Source organism: Dreissena polymorpha, chromosome 1, assembly GCF_020536995.1.
Source record: "Dreissena polymorpha isolate Duluth1 chromosome 1, UMN_Dpol_1.0, whole genome shotgun sequence".
NCBI lineage: Eukaryota > Metazoa > Mollusca > Bivalvia > Myida > Dreissenidae > Dreissena > Dreissena polymorpha.
In genome coordinates, this window is record NC_068355.1 from 25763641 (window position 1) to 25786227 (window position 22587).

At 34.0% G+C, this 22587-nt stretch overlaps 2 protein-coding genes across 2 annotated transcripts; both read left to right on the forward strand.

Moving 5' to 3' along the window:
- Positions 1 to 7635: 7635 nt before the first annotated feature.
- LOC127855400 (adhesion G protein-coupled receptor L3-like) lies at positions 7636 to 16422 on the forward strand. The gene is made up of 11 exons (XM_052391337.1): positions 7636 to 7724; positions 8044 to 8244; positions 8606 to 8677; positions 8931 to 9180; positions 9610 to 9682; positions 10968 to 11076; positions 11179 to 11219; positions 13983 to 14106; positions 14933 to 15036; positions 15853 to 15955; positions 16417 to 16422. Exons 3-11 carry the CDS (start codon positions 8639 to 8641, stop codon positions 16420 to 16422), a joined length of 849 nt encoding a protein of 282 aa, XP_052247297.1. The 5' UTR covers positions 7636 to 7724; positions 8044 to 8244; positions 8606 to 8638.
- Positions 16423 to 16469: 47 nt separating this feature from the next.
- Positions 16470 to 19986, forward strand: LOC127869605 (adhesion G-protein coupled receptor D1-like). The gene is made up of 8 exons (XM_052412579.1): positions 16470 to 16616; positions 16798 to 16867; positions 17096 to 17162; positions 17382 to 17467; positions 17887 to 18013; positions 18354 to 18395; positions 18787 to 18856; positions 19621 to 19986. Exons 1-7 carry the CDS (start codon positions 16526 to 16528, stop codon positions 18838 to 18840), a joined length of 537 nt encoding a protein of 178 aa, XP_052268539.1. The 5' UTR covers positions 16470 to 16525; the 3' UTR covers positions 18841 to 18856; positions 19621 to 19986.
- Positions 19987 to 22587: the final 2601 nt, after the last annotated feature.

Below are 22587 nucleotides of genomic sequence, written 5' to 3' on the forward strand. Positions count from 1 at the left end.
TCTGAAAATCCTGTATTTTTCCATACTATTATGCTCGCCGGAAACGCCCTTTTAATGCATTCAATGGATTCTAATTCGCTGATTCTGAATAAACAATAATAAATGCCAATGTAGATATATTATTAACCAATACAGATTCAAGTTTATCATGAGCAACCATAGGCAGAATCGCACATAACATAGAAATCGTTATATGGGGCTCTTTTATCCACGACAGGCCTGTGACAGCCCTGAAGTATTTCGCTTACCAAAAATATTTCCAAAATGCAGTATCAAACGTTATCCTATGATAAAATGACAACCCCGAAATGTAGTTATAGAAGACGGCGAATAATGCATCTCAAAACAATACGTAACCAACAAAATAGCATAGCAATAGAGAGATTGCCATACTACAGCTAACCTATACAACTCCCTGAATTTATTAAATGAACATATCGCTGTTATATATGCTAAATGAGTGTTTTTAGAAATGCCTGCGAGTTCTAATTACTTAGCTCTATATTGTATACATTCCATAGATAAGCAGGCATTGGACTCGCTACCGTGTGTGCAAACAGGCCCCGTATCCGAAAACGCTCTAACCACGTGACCATTGCATCATTGTTTACAACGCCATTTGCATGAATGCTAAATAATAATGTCATTACCAGTTTAAATATATGCTGTCTTACACATGCACAATTCATTTAAATCATGTTCACATTATGTTGTTTGATAGTGCCGCTTTAATTCGTAAATACACTCCGTGTGCTTTATGACTACATTTTCAATACTCGTTTAACCCGCCCCAGATAAACTTTACTATCGACCGCTTGTTTTCACGTATTCTGGTTCCCGTCGTACTAATACTTTAGTACTTCAGGCAACCGTGGAAAATGGCGGCGCACTACGTATGTATTAACTATCGTAAAATTATTAAAGTTTGGAGTAAGTGAAAAACCTTCAAGCTTTTGTTAAGGTTTAGTTATAGGTATCGATCCGTCAATAGTTTTTTTCGAATCGCTTATGATTTATAAAAAAGATATATGTCATGTTTACCCAATTCGGACACAGCGTCTTTCGGATAATGAATGTGTACACAATCAAACAAGAGAATAGCTGTTCAATGTACGTAATATATATGATGTACATTTATAGATGATCATATAAATAATAAATTGCAATAGCATTCCCACGTAGACTTGTACGTAGAATACTATTAAATGTGTTTATATTGTAGGCCATTAACTTGTACCCTGGTGATAGATTGGGGATATATTTTTAACATGGTCAAATTGTCTGGTCGCAAATGTAAGATTTAGCAACAACATTATGTCGCATGATGTTTTATGCTAGTTTAAATTGTTGATTGATATTAGGTTATCATGTTTATACAATATAGGTCAGTGATAGAGCGTCCGCTTCGACATATGAAGGTCATTGGTTCAAGCCCCGTGAGGAGCACATGGATCAGTGATCGTGTCATACAAGATGTATAAAGCTGCTACCCGAAGCTTCCTTGCCTGGCGCTCAGCAATATAAGGGTAGTTCTCGAAAAATTGGATATCTTAGTACTGGTGTACTCAGAAACGGGTTTCCAGTGTTCTGGTGCTATACACTGGGCCCAATAAAGAACCAAGGCGGTATATTGAAAAGAGCTTGGATATCACACTCGGACTCTCTTGTATCTTGTATTAACAGGAACCTAATGAAAATAAGTGCTTGCAATTGTGTGGGTTATTTATTACCGTAAGGTCTAAAGAAATCATCATCACTAAAGCCTATATATAAACACCCTATTTGACTATTGTTTTTTTTGTCTAGATTACCTTCAGTTCTTTTGTTGGTTCCATAAACACCAAGTCACCTTCTTTAACATCACCCCTAAAAAAACTTACAAATTATGGCAATGTTTAGGAAGCAAGAAAACAACGATGGAACAATAACAATCATAGTTTAGAGGCAGTCTTTAATTATCTTGCAAAATATCACAGCAAAGGAGTCTGGTACTGTGAATATATACTGTCGTTGATTTAATTGACTGAACTCTTTGCTCATGATAATTCACAAATAATGGTCATACCTTTCACCTTCGACTGGAATTGACAAGGTAATCTGTATCTCCACATCTCGAGTGGTCCGTGTCTTTACATATGCAGACAGTAACTGTAATCCCTCTGCCATATCCATGGCATCCAAACTAACAATGAAGGAAGTACTCGTATGATGACGTGTTGGTGGAGTAACAAGCAACCTCGTGCTAGTGCTTTGCATGATATACCTTATTGGTGACAATTATGTCAATATTTATTCAAGAATTTCGCTTACATGTCCAAAGTTATATCAATGTTCAATTTACACCAATAAATGATGAAACACAACCTCAACATATACATTTGATAACTAATTTATGTTATGTTAAGACATGTTATTCTAACTATATCATAAACTCTCGACCAATCAATCGAGATTTGAGAGGAACTATTAGGATCTTTATTTCATATAATGCTCTACGCCAAGCTCTACCACTGGAGTATCGCAGTGGTACATATGATATTTACATTAACATTATATACTAGAAATGGCGCGGCAGAGGCCGACGCGTATCCCCACGCCGCATGTTTGACCCAGGGGCGCCCCAGGGTTGGTAATGGGGCCTTGCATAGCTGAGATGAACCGTATTGTCATAAGAGAAGTTCAGTATCAATTAGAAGTGAATCGGTGTATAAATGAAGAAATTTTAGTTAAAGGCAATTTTGGGTGGGCGTGGCCTATGTGGGCGGGGCGCCCCAGGGTTTGTAATGGGGCTATGCATAGTTGAGATTGATCGTATTGTCAGAAAAGAGGTTCAGTATCAATTTGAAGTGAATCGGTATAGAAATGAAGAAATTATAGTAAAAAGCAATTTTGGGTGGGCGTGGCCTACGTGGGCGGGGCGCCCCAGGGTTGGTAATGGGACCATGCATAGTTGAGATTGACCGTTATGTCATAAGAGAGATTCAGTACCAATTTGAAGACAATCGGTGAAGAAATTAAGAAATTGTAGTAAAATAACCTAAAAAATTAAGTAAAAATCTCTGACCCGGCCCCACCCCCATAACTTTTGACCCAGGGGTCAGATCAAAATTCCAAATAGTGCAGGGTCGCATATATGTTCATTGCTACCATGTGTGTAAGTTTCAAGGTTCTAGTGCTTATAGTGTAGGAGGAGATAGTGTCCAGGACGGACGGACAGACAGACAGACAGACAGACAGTCAGACAGACAGACAGACGCCGGAAATAACCACAATATCCCCACGCTTTTCATAAAGCGTAAGGATAAAAATTGCATTGCGAGTGATACTTTTTGAATTGTATAGAATACTTGAACGCATAGACAATTTTATATATAAGACATGAACAAATAGACAGTTTTAAGTAAGTATAACACTTTTATATAAGTATTACTTAGTGATGAAGGAAATACGGTTAAATTATCATCTAAGATTATTGTTACTTGGACTATTTTAGAGAAATAGTAAAGTACCATTGCGTGTTAAAGGCGTAAATTGTTTATGCATGGCCTTCGAACAGGTCTCCCAATATTCTCTCAGGGTTTCTCTCCCCTGCTGGGTGTGTTCAACATACTGTTTAAAGAACTCTTTCTCAGCCTCTGTCCACAGGATATTGTGCGTCTGGCCCTGTATAATGGGTAGACTAGAGGTTTTGATTTCTCTAAAGGAACACAATTGTTATAGATGTAGAAATATGTAGATATTTTAATCTTTTTTTGCTCTGTACAGAAAAGGCAATAATTATTTCAAATGCAATTACTATTTTTGACGGCTGATGAGGTGTACTTCCAGTCAGACTGCTTCAATCTCTCTTCAGACTCTTTGGAGATTGAGGCTGAGTGTGTGCTGGTGTGAATGACTGTGTATCAAATATTTTCACGTACATGTGGTCTAAGCCGAACATGGTTGGCGTACTCTCACTTCTCTTCCTCAGTCTATCGTCCTGCTGTATGTAAGAATGATCCATTCTCTGAAATGTTTACATGTATAGGTAACGAAATTTATATACCATTGCCTTTATTTACCAATTCAAGTCATGGACACAGCCTCTGACCCACTACAGCCTACAAAACTAAACATAACACAGATTATACATCTCAATCTACGGTGTGTGTTTTAATTTGTATCGAGTGCACAGGGATTGAGCCATATAGTCATCGCCACAAGAAAGATGTGTTAGTTGGTTACAGGGGATAGTGCAAGATACAGGATACACCCCATTCCAGAGGTGACCCTGGATCTTTTAGTGTCAGGCGTATAGCACCTAGTACAATGCACCTCGGTTTAACGTCTCACTTGATTCCGGCTTTTGTAACACATTGCGTTATAAAAGTATATCCGAAATCCGTTCTCTCCGAAATATAGCCATATATCATATGTCTATGTATTGAGGTTAGGCGTAAAAAGCAGGAACAATCAATATCGCCAATATATTAATTATAATAAAACGTACCGATTATCACAATGTGAACTGCTTGCTCCGAAAATAAATTAACTGTCCAATTTAAAGAACACACTGGCTGCCGCCATGAATCATGTATGCCTGACCCAATACAAAGTGTCAGGGGCAGGTAATTCAGACTAGTTTTCACGTAGTTTAAATTTCAGCTTTAAATCTCTACCGATACCCCTATCGACTGCTATAATTTATTTAAACCTGTTAAAATAAATTCTCGTTAACGTTTAATTAATAGGCGCAGCCATCTTTATGTGTACACGTCATTGACTTGATTATTTTTAGCTTGTGTATAGTGTGTCGCGTATATCCAGTTGTAATGCATTTTTACGCACGCAGCCATCTTTGTTTCGTATTGATATCGTATATGTTATAAATGTAGATAACTTGCTAGTGTACAGGACATAAAAATATGTCTTTAAACGTACAAAATATTAACATTAATGGATTAAGATCCAAACACAAACACACTGATTGTTTTATTTAGTAATTCTTTTTTGTTTTGAAATTCGCGGAAGAGCACTTTATGTGAAATTGGCGCTCACGTTACCCAAAGCGTGCATACGTAACAGGTTAATAATAGTCTTGAGGATTCCGTTATGTACATGATTAGGTTACATATTTTTGATGCTTTTGGCATTTTTTTGGAACACTTTTTGCGAAAATCAGTTTGGAAGAGTTTTAAGCCCCCGAATGTATCTGACGAATACTGATCAATATTCTGGTCAGTTGCGATAACCGAATTATTGTGAGAAATATCAACTCGAGTGGCTTTAAGCAATAATGCAAGATAAACATATTCGCCACAACAAATACATGTCGCTGTGTAAGCGACGCAGACACATTAATTGATACATCATCATTAGTTATTCTAGGCAATATATAAATTCTTTGAATATGTCCATTCTAGACAGACTTTACTAGGTAAGATTTCGTTTGAATTGCACGCTAGTGCCTCGTGCTTACCCACGTTGTGACCATGTGGTAGCCCATCGGCTGTGCGGAAAATATCACAGAAATCAACAACCTCACAATTTGCGGCGTTATCGTCTGCGCGTTAACGTTTTGAAGGTGGCGTTTTGAGTTCCGCCTTTGGCTTTGGTCCAGGTACAGGAGCTGATGCCGGCTCTGGTACCGGCGCCGTTTCCGCCGCATTCCTTCAACGCCATTTGGCCCTTTGTTCCTTCGCCGGGTCCGGATCAACTGCCAAATGCATCCCCCGTCCCTCTCTCTGCATCTGTTTCGCTACGGCTACGACACACCCGCCTTCGCACGCTACGACCTCTTAATGTGGGTTCCATCCGTATTAGATACATTACACATTTTCCGACAATGAGTTTTAAAAGTGTGTTGTTGCGGATTTTCCAATAAATATGGCTTGATCAACTATAACAGACGTTTGTGCTATTGTTCCAGTCGGAAAGTTCACTAGATCGGGTGGATGATGGCCTTGGATCCAACCGATCTATACGTTATGTCAACTGTCATCGATTATCTGCTTTATCCTTAGCATCTTCACTAATCGCCCTCCGCATTTATTGTTTGTGGTGCTAAACAAAGTCCACATAACTGGCTCTACTAATATATCTCAGATCTGTTATCATCTTCCTGCAAATATGGAAGTTCAAACTTCAAACCATGAGAGTTCCAGCTTCCAGTGCTGCACCTCTTATCCTCTTATTACCAAGGCCATACCTCATACAAGTTCTTTCTAGGAACACGTCGCTCAAAATTGCATTCCTTACATCCTTTAATATGCATAATAAAATCTCCCTTTAACAACTTGTCAAGAACACGTTAAGGCATTTTCGCCGTTGATTGTATATAATATATGCCGAATCTTGCGTTTTTGAGGTAGTGTAGCACAACAAAGAAATATGGTCACATGAGCTTAACTGATGCCAGGTACAATGGTCAACTACCTTCTCTTTATGCTTGTAGATATACAATTGTAAAATCAAACCACAATTTGAACGTGGCAAGAGTTTGTTTCTCAGATAAATATTTAGATCATCAAATGAATCAACATCATTTTCAGTATATACTTTGCGCAAAAACTATTCCTCTTGCCAGTAGTCCTAATGTCCGTACATCTGTGGGTATGTTTTCGCATTTGAGAATTTTGAGACTGTTGACTCAATTAGCTCTTCCATCACACTTATAGTCAAAATCGTGCCCACTGACCCCACACAATTCATCAGATAGTGCACACTACCGAGACATAGTTTTTAATTCTGCCCCGCCATACACACATACACACACAAACATACATGCACACTCACCACACCGCTTGAATGAACCAATTTCTTTCCTATTCATCAGGATCACAAGTGGGTAGGACAATTGACACACATATCCACAATTCAGTGATAAACACTTAAGACTGTTGGGTAATAAAATGATATGGGAATATACAATTCTGAATGATGTTGATTGTGATACCATTGACTCTACATTAAAAACTCACCCATATTAGGTTTGTTTCAAATTTTCGGCAGAAACAATTTGGTATTGTAAACTGTTATTTACTAAATTCGGAACATAATCAATAATTAAACTGAATTTTAAATGTAGCCCATGCTTACCCGATGTAATCAAATTTTCAAATTCCAATCAGTGGAGGTTTCCGTAGGACGATAAGTTAATGGCTACAGCACGTACCTCTAGCAAATTTTTTTTACAACGAGCGGCTTACAACATCGTTGTTAATTCTTTACATTACACCGTAAGTCCAAAATGAGCATCGAACACAATTCAACACATACATACATCTTAATTTAAAAATATACGCCGTTTTATGGTCAAATGTGACATTTCATCTCTACGTCTGACCTTGTATTAAGGTAACTCGTGTTACACGGGACACGTCGTTGTATGATGGTTACCATGTGTGCCAAAGTATTCCACAATAGATCCGCAAATGACGAAATTATATTAAAATTATATTAAAGACAGCCAGTTTCCTACTGACCCACAGGACGCATAGACCCACCAAAATTGAGTGTGATTTCGCCTTCTTTAAGGGGGGGGGGTGATTAACACTTATTCAATGCAGACGTCAGTACAATATTATGTGACGTATGTATTTTTTTTCATAAACAGCCGATTGGATAAACAAGTTTTACATACTTTTGAATTAGGTAACGTGAGCCGACCCTGTGATTCGAACGGAGAATGGCAGTACCTACAGTACAACTGTCTAAGAGCTGATGTTAGCAATGCTGTTAACCAGGTCCGTGTTTTCGATGGCGTGCATTTGAATTATACAAACTATTTACAATTGCATAATAACCTTTTAAAGGTTTTACTTAAAATATTGATGATATATTAACCCATGTATTTAAATTTTAATTCGTTCAGCTTATTAATAACTTAAGAGTCGTTACTTCATTTTCATTTTAATTGCCTTTGTGTACAGATTTATTGAAAGACACAAGTCGTGTATTATCTTTTCATTGTCAGTCTACCTAGCAATTGATTGCCATTACGAAATGCAATGCATGAGGCATATTCATTTTTGATTTGATATTGCTATCTTTATGGAATCAAAGACATATTCGCTGACTGGAAAAGTTACATCGGCCGAGGTTATCAAAGCTTTGTCGGCGGTTGCAAACGTTACAGAATATGAAGAAAATCGGACATCGTCAGAGCTGCTCAATACCACAGAAATATCAGCTTTAGTAAACGCTTTGGACTTAGTTGCAGGCCTTGTAAGTCGCCAAGGAATAGCAACGTATGATGTTGCCAAGGTAACATTATGTCTTTATTTGCAAGAGTATGCAAATACATTGTCATAAATGTTTTATATTAGGATACACGTGCAAAATAGTTCAACATAAGATCTGTCAAACTGTTTTTCTTCAACAAACGAACACTAAATGGTATCTGATGTGAGTCAGCACTTGGTTCACCTACGGTGATACAATTTTACACAAACAGGCATTATTAGTATGAAGTTGTACATGTGTATTTTACAAACAAATAGCATACATTTAATTATTATTATACATTGTGAAATATAATTCCTATTTCGGATATATACTCCAATGCTTAGATGTTAAATGGTTTGTTTACATAAAATTTACAAACCAGTATACCTATATTTTTCAGGTATTTCTGAAATCGGCAAGCAATATCTTAGATATGGAAAACAAAGACACATGGTTATCGTTGAAACAAGCGGTAATGTTATAAATATATTGTGCTCATATCTTTATATAAGCCCTTTTTACATCAAACATATTTTGTTATACGCTATTCATATACTTTGTTTAAAGACTAAATTATATATCTTTGAACGCATGTGCTGTAAAGCCAGCTAGATCAAACATAACTAGGCTTATTAATACTATTCATTCACATAATAGACATACTGGTAAACATATCCGTAAAATTCAACTAAATTATTTAAAAAAACATTGTATATACTTTTTAGAACAAAAACACTAGTGAAACACTTTTGTCTTCAATCGATGAATTTGGTTCTGGACTGCGTAAGAGGATAGCAGCTGAAGTTATTGGCAACGTTGTTATTGTTAATAAGAATTGCGTGTTCGAAGTCAAGAAAGTGACTGATGGGATCGTAAAATTTCCTGACAATCAAACCATTCAAAACGACAACCAAGGTGACAATACATGGATTGTTCAGTCAAAGAGTCGCATATCTTTAAACACAACGGCATTAGGTATGTGTCCTTAAAAAAAAATGTAAGCTTGAAACCATGGTTTGAGCAGATGTTATACATAAACTAAATAGTATTTTGTGTCTTTGGATAACTTATGTCGATGTTAGTAAGTACATGTGGCTGTAAAATGTTGATGCTTTAAGTTTGGACAAAGCATTTGATAATATACACGTTTTCTAAAGTCGAACTACAATTTCCATAATAATTAATTTTATTATTATCTTAGAACGGATCGATAATTTCGTTGTTTTAGACTTTGTTTTAGCTTTACAAAACAAATTTGTGTGTTTTTACATAGTTCATGAGTTCATAGATGTGAACAAAAGAGCAAATGTCCGCGCCATTAATTAAACTTATGTATTTGTAACATGCTATCATTATCAATTTTTGAATCAATTTAAAGAAACTTCTATGATTCCATTTGTTTAGGTGAAGTTGTTGTAACGATAGTTATCTACAAAGATATGAATGGCATAATATCTTCTAGAACGTCAAGCAACCGGTAAGGGTTGTTATAAATAAATATACATGCACATGTCCAGTTACAATAATAAAAAGTTACGTGTTTAGTGCTCAAACGGTGTCACCGGAATAATGTACAGCTTTACAGTGCCTATGTCACGGCATTATATCCGCTCTTTGTTTGTTTGTCAATCTTGTCATATGTTTATGTTAGGGTATGTCTGTCAGTCCGTCCGTCAACCAAACTGAATAAATCCATATGGTATGTAAGCTATGATAACGAAATTTGGTATCAATCGGTATGTGTGTGCTTCAGTAAACTTATCTGAAATAACCAAGCCAGTATTTAAGATAGTATAACGGAAATTGGTAATAATAGTAAATGTTATTATTAAAATAAACTTTAAAAATTTCGGAGATCACATGATTGATGAGTGTTACTTAAAATATAAATTCACTTAGTACTGTAATGACTGTAAAAAAACTTGCGATGTAAAAATGAAACTTACAGGGGTCAAAACGGAGTTAATGTTAAAACAAATCGTTCATACCGCAATGTTGAACATCTTTCCAATAAATGGGAAAAACCGGTAGGGGAAAAACGTAACACTTTAAACATGGTAAAACCCCTTTGTTTTAATGATGCATGTATTCACACGTACTGTTCGTTTCGACAATTCGATAAACACAATTTGTGTAACCCCGGATGTTTATGCTGCCATTCCAATAACATTCCGTAAACTCAACGTTTACAATCTGCTATAAGTAAAAAGATTAACGCAATTATTTTCATTAGACTATAACCAGCATAGCAATATATAGCTCGGCAAAATCAACCTTAACATTAACCTTTGGGCATACAAATTTGAGAGTGCCATATGTGAGAGTGCCATAATGTGAAAGTGCCAGAATGTGTGAGTGCCAGAATGTGAGAGTGCCATAATGTGAGAGTGCCGTAATGTGAAAGTCCCATTATGTGAGAGCACCATAATGTGAGGGTGCCATAATGTGAGAGTTCCACAATGATGAGTGTAACTGATTTCGTGCTGGCATTGGTTTAAATAGTTACACACGATTATCATAGGAACGTAGAGTCTGTGTGATCCATTTTGTAAAATACCTACACACACGAACCCAAGTAAGGAAAAGAAAACGTATTCATCGTGAAATGTCAACTTATATTTTTGTTAATGTTAACGCTCTTAACATACCGTTCAGTATTCGTAACTCTTTATGTAATGCAATTTTGAAAGAAACTGTTTAATTGTATCATTCATACTATTATATAATACATGCAATTCTAATTATCTAAGTTTATGTTGCAGGTCATCGCACAAAGAAGATATAGTTAACGGCCCTATCATTTCGGTTTCGATTTCCGATAACTCTACCAAATTGGTCTCACCGATTCATATGACCTTTGAACATGGACAGGTAAAAATCACATGTCGTCATTTCACTCACATACTAAATTATGTATATGTCCTTTAGTTTAACAAAGAGTGTTTTAATGGTGCTTGTGTATTTTTATTACAGAAAAACTTCACCAATGCAACATGCAACTTCTGGATGTTTAGGTAAGTTGCTTATTCATCGCGGTTGCCCTGTGTGAATTACAGCAATTATTTACTTGACTCATCAAATGTGTAATAACGTAAACTCTTTTTGTATTGTGAAACAACGTTGTTACCTAATCAATAAGTGAACAAGTACACACCAAATATAATTGTTATTTGAATACGAGCATTAGGCTGTGTCATGAATCGGACATTAAATAAATAAATAACACATGCATGTACATGTTTTTCGTTTAATTCGTGGTTTTAATAATTTATGGAGACACAATAAAAAGATATGCATATGCAAACCAAGTGGAACGTGGTATTTTGTTTAACAGTGATCTGCATGCCTGCCAATCCCTTAGATAAGTTGGGTTTTTAATGATTTTATTGTTATTTAACTTTGTATAAGCAATTAATACGTCAATATTTTTTTTGGGTCAAGATATCTCATATTTAAGTAATCAAATTAGAATATGTTAAGAGTCATTTTATAGTGCTTTAATAGTATACAAATGTAAAACTTATTAAACGTTTACGTCCCTACCGATGAGGTGGTTACCTACGCGTAATTTGCTGCACGTTGAGATCCTAGCGAAGTTAGATTAATCTGCTTTGGAATATTTATATTAAATTAAAAAACTTAATTATTTTACATGTTCCATAATAAATGAAGCATTGTTCCAAATACCGATGTTGTTTGTGTATTCTGATAGGTTATAAAGCTCCCCTTGGGTATTCATATTAAGAATGTATGTTTGCAAATGGTTGCATGTCAATACAATTTCAGTGTCACTTATTATTTGTTTAACTATATGGATAATATGACTTCGATGCATGTATTTACCACCTGATTTGAAAAAAGGAAAAACGTCAATTTCAAAGAATTAACATGTTTAGGACTTTCATATATCTAATTTAACCCAAATATCAGAAATAAACGGAAAACGCCAGTGTGTTTTTCAAACAAACACATTACAATGCAATGCTCTCTTTCCTATCGTAAATGTATAGTGTTTGCTAGAAGCCAAATGTGTGGATATTGGCATACTCTAACATTTTAGTATATTCGTTATACGAACTTTCGTATCTATTTCATTGTAGCCTAATAGTGACACATGTGTTGATAGAGAATACTATGTTAGTGCGTTTTTGTACTTTAATAAACCCCACAATTGAAGAAAGGTTTAAATGGCGACGCTTGCCGAGCCTTTTAAGCTTTCTGAAACGAGTGGGATAAATTAAAGTACAAAATCACGCTTACATAGTATTCTATTTATCCTACAATATTTTTTTATTTAATTTATTCCTGATGCAATCAAAATAGTAGTCTTCAATTGATAAAATAAAAGCAAAAGCACATTAAATTAACTGAATCTAAAATTGCGTAGTAATATTAATTGTGATCATTCCCGTTTACGGTACTCGAAATAGTCCGCAAGAATTTCGTAAAGTTTAATTTAATTCCATAACGAGTAAAAATTCTGGACACATTTCTTCATCGCCATCCATCTTTTCCATTTTAAAGCACTGGATGAAAACAGGCAATTCTTTGTGGATGGACATTCTTTGATTGACTGACAAAAGAACGACTTATTCATCAAAGATATTACCCTTTTAATTCAACATCGATTTCCTTCGAAAAGTTAAAGAGCAATTCACTGACACTTTTCCTTAATTTAAAGGAATCTGTTCACGGTTTGGTAAATATACAAAATTGAAAAATGTTGCTTCAGATTCTCAAATTTTCGTTTAAGTTATGATATTTGTGAGGAAACAGTATTACTTAACATTTACCATAGTCCAATATAGCCATTATATGTATCTTTTGACGATTTGAAAACCTAAAAATTATAAAGCGTTGCAACGCGAAACGATTGAATAATTTGGAGAGTTCTGTTGTTGTCGTATAAATTTACGAAACTACGAAGATTGCTTATATAAGGTATAACATATTTTTATTGTATACCTGGCGGAAAAGCCGAGAGGGCTAATGCGTTTTTACTTCAGACTTACTCCAGGACTCCGGGGGTCACTGGTTCGAGCCCTGGTACCGGCTACTTTTTTTTCCTTTTATTAATTTTATTCTTGATTTTTTACTGGAGCTTTTAAGATCCAATGTTTAGATTTATCAATATAAAGCATTTAATGACAAACTTCACAATATGCCACAATCTGTGAAAAGGCCCCTTTAATCCATCAATTGTTCAACAAAACACCGTGTTATTCGTGTACATTCGACATTTTAACGAAATCGAAAATGCAGTCTCACCAGTTTATTCCAGTGTTATATCCCAACACAGTTATTCACATTTATAATAGTATATTAATCAATCGTAAACACACACACTCGTTCAACGACTGCGTACCCAATGACCTGAATGACGCAATCAGGGGTGAAAGGCCAAAAAAGTAACCCCTATGTACATGTTCTAAAAATATCTCTGGGATAAACCTTATCTCAAAATGTATGTGGAGAAAACCTTATATTTTCTGTATGCGTCTTATAATGTTCTATAAAATTAATTTTATGTAGCTGTAGGATAAAATATATTTATAGGTAATGATACGAGTTTACAGGTTTATGTTGGTGTATGTTGAAACTTAATGAAAACGTTGTTATCTATTGAAATATGTTGTTATGGTTAATATGCAATTTGCATGAATAATAGTTTTAAGATTTTTTTCATGATTTACGCACTTTTATTCCCAACTTTTAATTGAATATTTGATACTTTAGAATTCAATACAGTTGACAAAAGTAGTTTATTAACATTTGAGGCCTGAACAGCTGGGCTATTGGGACAATGACGGATGTAAAGTTCAAACTTCAAATGACACGATTACTGTGTGTGAATGTTACCACCTCACAAACTTCGCTGTCCTGATGAGTCCTTTTGTTGAGGTAAGAATATACATAATTTATTGACCACGTCTCGTTACTGACCAGGTAATTTAGTCTTATTGGCATGGCATTTTTTCATGTGAATTGATACTTGCGATGGTTGCAACATTACAGATATAACATTCTTAATAGCCAGGTAGAGTTTTTACGGTACACCAAGCTGTATAACTCTAAATATCACGCTTAAGGGACTGTAGATGTGATGACATTTGGAAACACCATGACATTATCATTATTCATTAAGCAAACGCACATCAATTTGATGAATGATAACATATCTTTGTTAAGAAGGTTAATATTTAACATAATTTATCAAAGAATCAAAAACATGATTTTATGCATGTGTATAAAATAAACAAAGCACAAACTCAACATTTTACAAGTTGTTTTTCGTACAAATGTATTCCATTTGTTCTTATGCTTGCATTCGCACCATAATGACTAAATTGTCAAAATTAATACACATACAAAGCCACTTTGCTCAATCTGGGGTACATATATTGTTTATATATTGTTTAGTATTATATTTGTTAAGGTCATGTTCAACATCGCGTTTAAAAGTTAAGAAAGTATAATACGTTTAGTTTACACATTGACTGCTATGTGCAAAGAGAGCTATGAATATGTTATATAATATTCAAAAAGTATGACTTATAGGGATGTTAACATATATCTGTGGTAAAACATGATATAATTGATAAGTAAGTACGAAACATTCAATATGTTATAAAGCTCATTTTTATTAACATAAATATTGTAAGCGAAAAGTTGATTTCAAACACTGAATTTATAACCGCAAAGTTTAATTAACTGATCTTATTTGTAGGCAGATGAAAATACAAGAGGCATACGCATTGTTTCGATTGTTGGCATTTCAGTATCTTCATTGTGCCTAATTCTGACGATTATTGTTTTTGCAAGGCTTTGGAGGTTTGTTTGAGCAGAGTTTTACGGGGGAGGACCTTTTTAATATGTATAAGTATTTATGCGCTACAAGTAAAAACAGCTTGGGACTTTGTGCGCTTGTTTATGCCCTGCATGTATTAATTATACGTTTTTCCTATTTTTTTCTGCTCAGTACTTGTTACAGAAAAACAGAAAAGTACCTTTGACATTTCTCCAAACTAATGGTGACATATTCCTAATTCAAAACTGAGGTGTTTCTTCATACCTGATATATATCTTTATCATGCATCAAAGTGTTTACATTGACCTGATCCAAAGGTATAATATAATGGTTGTATAAGGTACGTCGATGTTTGTACTTGTCAATTTTCAATGGTTCGATATATAACTCGGCATTAACGATACATGACGTAATTGATAACACGTTAAATATCATACAACATATACATTTACGCAAGAATGCGTTGTAGCAATTAAATTGCATGTTTTGTTTAATTGGGGTATAGAGTTATGATAAACATAATAATTAGGTTACTGTCCGATGGTAGTATTATTTATCAGACGAATTATTAAAAAAAACGGCTTGGCAAGCTACGCCGTTTTTTTATTCTAATACGCTCCATTGCACAAAAGGAAAAAATAACATGTTTTCCTGTCCGATCAACTGTTTTGTCTTGTCACAATGGGTTGTGCTCATTTACTAACTCAATAATGTAACAAACAAGTTTACAAAATGTAATATTAAAACAGTCTAACATATTTGGGGTTTTTTAAACTTCGACATAATAAAAATGGTACTTGTGCATTCTTGGTAATTCAAGTACATTTTAACTGATTTAGATACGTTCGAAGTGACAGATCCATTTTGTTGCTGAATCTCATCACTGCGCTTATAATCTCGTACGGGATCTTTATCGGAGGGATCGACCGTACGGAAAATAAGGTTGGTGATGGACATGAACACTTTCCCAAGCAATTATTAAAAGGCTACATTTTCATCAACATTAAATCACATACATATACAACAAACGTGCTGATTTCTGTAAACATATTTATACAGCTAAACATATGAACTCCGTGCAAGATAATTATGTACTTTTGCAGACGTATTATAACGTAAGTCTCGTGTGTTGAAGAGTCAATTGCCGTTGGCTGAATGACAATTAGTGATTTAAATTACTAAGTTATGATTTGAAATCGTATTATCAAAATACAAAATATAAACATAATGTTAGTCGTATATCCGTATATAATTCCAAACAGTATATCACTTGTATTTGTGTAAAACGCAGCAGCCATATGTATATTGTTTATTTATATTAAAGCACATTTCAGCATTTCATTGACAGTTTTGAGAGTGTTACATGTTATAATTTGTCTGCGTTATCTGTTTATTTGTTGAAGGCTTAATCACAGTTCCATTTAGTTTTGAAATAAATCAACTTTTTTACAGATTGTGTGTACGGTAGTCGCGGCTGCGTTGCACTACATCTATAGCGCCGTCTTTTGCCTCATGCTTGCAGAAAGCATTGGTATTCTGAGTGACGTTATTCTAGTTTTTGCACAAACATCACCACTACGCAAGCTGTTAGTGTTTGCATGGGGTAAACCACATGTTATTATCTGTTTAGTTTAATGTCAAAATATGTATATTTAGTACTTCATACATTAACTTTATACATGAAGTAATGTTTAGGGATTATCTTTGAATCGTTATTTATAAAATAACATAAAATCATGACGTCTTCATAGTTAAGCCATAATGCTTTGTTTACTTTGTTGTAGGTGTTCCTGTTATCATAGTTGGAAGTGCACTTTCAATAACAAAAACAAATGGATATGGCGACGATCATTAGTATGTGCATTGTGCTCCTATGTTAAACAATAGTTTTCTTATATATTAAACGTGTAAATATTCTTATTTACTGACACAGCACGTATCTGCTTAAATATAATAATAAAACCATAATCAAGTCTAGAAATTACCGAAGATTGTACAAGCTTTAAAATAAGTAACCTTTGTTTCCCGTTATGTAATGCAACAATGTTTTAAGACCTATATAAACAATGCAGTTTCTTCCAGCTGCTGGTTGTCTCTATCTCGTGGACTCAGATGGGCATTTGTTGGTCCAGCCTTGTTCGTAATACTGGTAATCGATTACTGATAATATGAAGATTTAAGAACAAACCATCGGTCGTTTTGTAACTCAATTTAATTGAATAAAGCTCGAACCAATATCTGGAAAACGGAATCGACGGGAACGAATAGAGTGTTAAAGATGTAATACATCTTCAAGCTTTATGTGTTTGTCGCACATGAATAGAGGAAAGCAAACTAGTTTCTAATCTTTGTTTTGTTTCTATTTCAGTTCAACAGCATTGTCTTGATTATATTGTTTAAGAAAATGTTTGCTCTAAAATCAATGGAAGACAAGCCAGTTAAAGACAAGATCAAGTAAGATAATTATACATTTACTTATAATATTTAAGTGCATCAAGTATATAAGATTCCAATTAAACTTTGCAGATATTGTATTATTTGAACAAGACCCCTACCACAGTTATTAAACTACCATCAACAAAGAAATACGTAAATGACATACGATTTAGTGTTTATCGAAAATATGCCAAACATATGATATCATGCGATAGCTGCATCGTTACACAAGAACGTATAGTACGTTCGTACTAATCGTGCAATAACGCCTTCAACCAATTGTATATGTTACCTTCAATATACTATTTGGTGACCTAAACTTCATATTTTGTCATTAGAAATGTATCAATGAGTACAATTCTTATGAAACCTGTCGATTTTATACGGAATAGAAAACAGTTCAAGTGCACAATAAAGTTATAGCTTACTTTTTGAAGGACAACTCTTTGGTCTCTTTGCGTGCTCGTGCCTCTGATGGGCATCTCCTGGATTCTCGGCATCTTCTACGTCAACGAGTCGGCCTCATTCATGCAATATGTGTTCGCAGTCTGCAACGGGCTGCAGGTTTGTACGCATAGTGCATCATAGCACTACGTAGTATATAACATAAATACCTATCTGCAAGATCAACGATCGCACAGTTAGGCTGGCCATTTACATTTAATCGCATACGGATATTCTCAAGACGATTTAGTTCCTGTCACATTCGATTCGTTTCATATAAAGGTGTAACTTTATCCCAAAATAAATGTCAAAAATAACATTCAAGCTATGAACTAATAAACAAGTTTGATGATTTAAATCAATAGTTTCTTTTAACTAGGCATGTTACATAGTTCATGAGCATGACAAAATATAACCATTTGAAATGTATGTTTTATAACGTTTATAAGTTATGTTGCAGGGCGTTTATATCTTCGTATGCAACTGCGTGTTAAATGAAAAGGTAAACGTCTTATGATATTTAAAAGTAAATCTTCCGATTGTTTACAATATATTCGCGATGTATATATACCATTTCGAGTATTACTATTTGTTTTGATATGTTGATTCGCAAACGTAGTGTTTAGATTGAAATTGCATTTAAATAATGGTGTCATATAGTATTATATAGTATGTTCTATGTGCACAATCAAAATTCATTTCCTTTAAATTCTAAAACGAGCAATTTACAGTTTCTTCAACAAAGTCAATTCAACTGAATTGCTAACAGGAACACTTAATAATACCATAATAGTGCGATATCTATGATAGTTACTGTTTTTTGCGATAGGAACATTCGACATAAGGATTAAGTGAAAATGTCTGTGGTATTTACTATATTTTGCGTTATTTAGGTTAAAGATGGCTTCAAGAGGGAGAAAATATGGCGTTTAAACAAATCGATATGACGAGTGGTTATCACTGGTAATTTGCATTATGAAAAAAATCAGACTCGAGGCGGAAGACACATGAGCACTTGCTAATATCAACAGTATATTTTGCTCTCATATTTGCATATATGTACACATTATAAGTTTCATATTGCTATCAACTAGCAACTGTCAACTAGGATAAACAGTAACTTTATATCATTAATGAAGCTTAATAGGATATGTAATATGGTCACATTTTAAATGTTTACAAATTACTTTATTAGGTAATCATGTTTTAAAGGAGTAATTATTCAGTTAAGTCATTAATACATAGTGATGTATATACATGATAGCAAAGCTGGGATAACAATAAAAAGGACGATAGCATAACTAGATAAACAACATCCATTATTGTTAATAATGTATGTGTCAAGGACTTAAGATATCGCATATTATCAAAATTGTTTAGGCTGTTAAGAAATACGATTAAAAATTGACCATTAATAAGTGCTTTAGCTCAAGGAATTTAGGTCGAAGTTGTTTGATGTTTTTTGTATAAAAATAAGTACATACTAGTATGATTTATGATTGATAAGTCGTTATTGTGTTGAACTCATTGACAATTTTACAATGCAAAATGTTTAGATACAAGTCATAGCCCAACACGCTTTTCAAACGTTAAGAGATCATACATGAACTATGAACTACTCATCTGTAACATAAGTGTTTACAGCCGTGTTTATTAACACAAAATGGAAAAGCGCAATATTATCAGAGGACGTGTTGAAAAGATTCATTTAAATTCATGTGTTTTAGAATCTGCGTAACGTGTCGAAAGAATCAACCGATGAACGACGTGATTGCGATTAAGACAACACTGAATCTGATCCATCCGTGTGTTATGTGCATCCATGTCGGTTCGAACCTTCAAAAGGATCGTATTACCAAACCAGGAGATTCTGGCACTCAATTGATATGGAACAGCAAGCAACGTGTGGATTTGATTAATTCACATGACTTATCTTGATAAAACAAATGATATGAAGGGAGTGTAATAGAAGTGTTCCATTTTATGTTTTATTCATATATCCATTATTCAATTATTCATGAGCATTTGCAGGTTTTCGAACGTTTTATAACCATTCTAGAGAAAATTCATTTATTCCGACCAAAAAAACAAATACTATGAACGTAAAATATTTCAAAATAATGAACATGTATTGTATATAATATTTAATCAAAACGTAGTGTATAATCAGAAATCAGTACAATTATAAGTAGGAAATAATGTTTTTATGTGTGTGTTTCATTGTTTGAATTCGGAAAAAATCATGTATAGTTTAATTTGATGTCGAAACAAATAACATCGGAGTATGTGGTATCAACAGGTTGACAATTTAAACTAATTTTTTTAGCTTTGCTTCCTAGACGTGTGCGCTTGTTTTTGTAAGAAACGAAGTATCTGCACACAAATTAAGAATCCAAACTGGCAGATATACTCGGAATATTATTAAGTATATGTTGCAATGACGTTGATTCAGAATAAATCAATCAATCAATCAAAGTTGATTGGCAAGGCTGCTTCTGTATTTGGCCAAGAAAATATATACAGAAGAAATATGGCCAGGGATTCATACAATAATACAAATTAAAGATAAGCAAAAATGACAGTCGTGACAATTATGTTTGAATTTCAAATACAATTATGTTTGTTAGCATGCAATTAATCAACATCTAGACTATTAAAAGTCTCACATCTAAGTTTAAACGCTTCAATCAAAACAATTTCCAATTTTCTTGAGCTTAAGAACATAAGTACAAAACATCATAGATTTGTGTTTACGTATGGTAGGTCATGATGTCTGGATATTATATGTTATACGTAAATATAATTTCAAGGCGTTCGTTATTTATTTAGAAGACGGATATAATTGTATATGTTTATTCCGCTATTACACTAACTTGAGAAAACATATATTAACCGTATATCTTATATTAACCCATATGCAAATATATTCCACAAGTTACTATTTTCGTGTGGCTAATACACAAATTCTAATGTATGAACATATATCAATCACGCGTGAGGAGAAATACAAGCCTAAATAGTTTTGTGTAATACATTTCATTACCGCTTACATATAATATACGTGTTCTTGCAATTGATATGTGTGTAATTGTATTTATATTATTCTATAATTATTTTAATATGTTATATTCTGTTATGTTGATATACCAATTCACGTGACGTAATAAAATGCGAATATATATTTATGAAGACGTCTGTCTGTCTGTCTGTCTGTCTGTCTGTCTGTCTGTATGTAGGTATGACTGTCTGTCTGTCTGTCTGTATTTCTGTCTGTCTGTCTGTCTGCGTCTGTCAGTATGGCTGTATGCCTGTCTGTATGTATGTCTGTACGGCTGTATGTCTGTATATCTGTATATTTGTCTGTCTGTCTGTCTATGTCTGTCGGTACGGCTGTATGTGTAAATATTGCATGTTAATACCGCATAGGTGAAACTTTTTAAGCGCAGGATGCTAATCGGCATGTATCTTTTAAATGCCTACATTTTGAATTTGCGCAATATTTTAAGTTAAAAACATGATATTGTTTAATTATATCTAGCTTTATGTTTATGTCTTTATAAATTATGCTGTTTGTATGTCAAAATTAGCTACACAATGATGTTATTTGATGTTTAATAGCAAGTGCGTTTATATTTAGCATACTGATACACTATTGTCTAATAGTACATGTATATTGCTTAATAATATATATAAACTGGAATGGAATGTCTTGTTAATGTGACTATTTGAGGTGAATATTAATCATTCTGTTAGCATGTGTGGTATATTACACCGTCCATACATTTGACGCTCGGTCGGTTATCCGGCTAGAGACCAATCCGTTTTTAAACAATATATAAAAACATCATTTTGCCTACAATATTGTAAATAGGTAGGATGGTTACATGGGAGAAAAAGGATACTCCTATGTGTTTCGGTAAACATGACGACGGTAAAGATCACAGGTGCTTACATCATAATGTTGTATGCATATACTAAAACGTGTTAGTCATGTTTATTTTCGTTATAGCAAACCCGTAGGCAGAAATTCAACCATAAAATCTGATTATTACCTACATGCAATTTGACACCCTGAGAAAGTGCGAAGTGAAAGATACAATTTCGGGTGCAAAAGTGATCTCTCGGCGTTTTATTTCTGTATGTAAATTTAAGAAAAAAAATCAGATTACGCTTGGATTTCATGCGGAATTTAACATTTCTAGCGGAAGAAACATATCGTGATTATAACTTTGATGGTTGGTGGAATTTCAAATTATGGACAGAACTTAGATTGGGCCGCAATCAGATTGCTGGCGGAATTAAAAGAATACGTATTACTTTGAGATTTTGAGAGATGTTGAATAAAAATGCAAAACTTTATAGTGTGATTATACGAACATATATTTTTGTAAAAACAACTACATAATAGGACATGTCATTTTTAAATCAAAATTCAAATACACAAAAACACATATTTAATACATACATAATTATTAATTTGATTGTTTGCATTAAAGTTAAAAAATACAGATTACATTACGCTATGTTATGTTATATAAAATAATCATTATATATATATAATTATCTGTTTCTTGTGTTTGAATTGCACTAATTGTGCACAACTCGTATCCTCGCCAAAAAGTTTTTAGCTGTTAGCGTGCACATGAATTGCTATACGTGATGGCATTGTTGAGGTCCGATATGGGACATGTGAT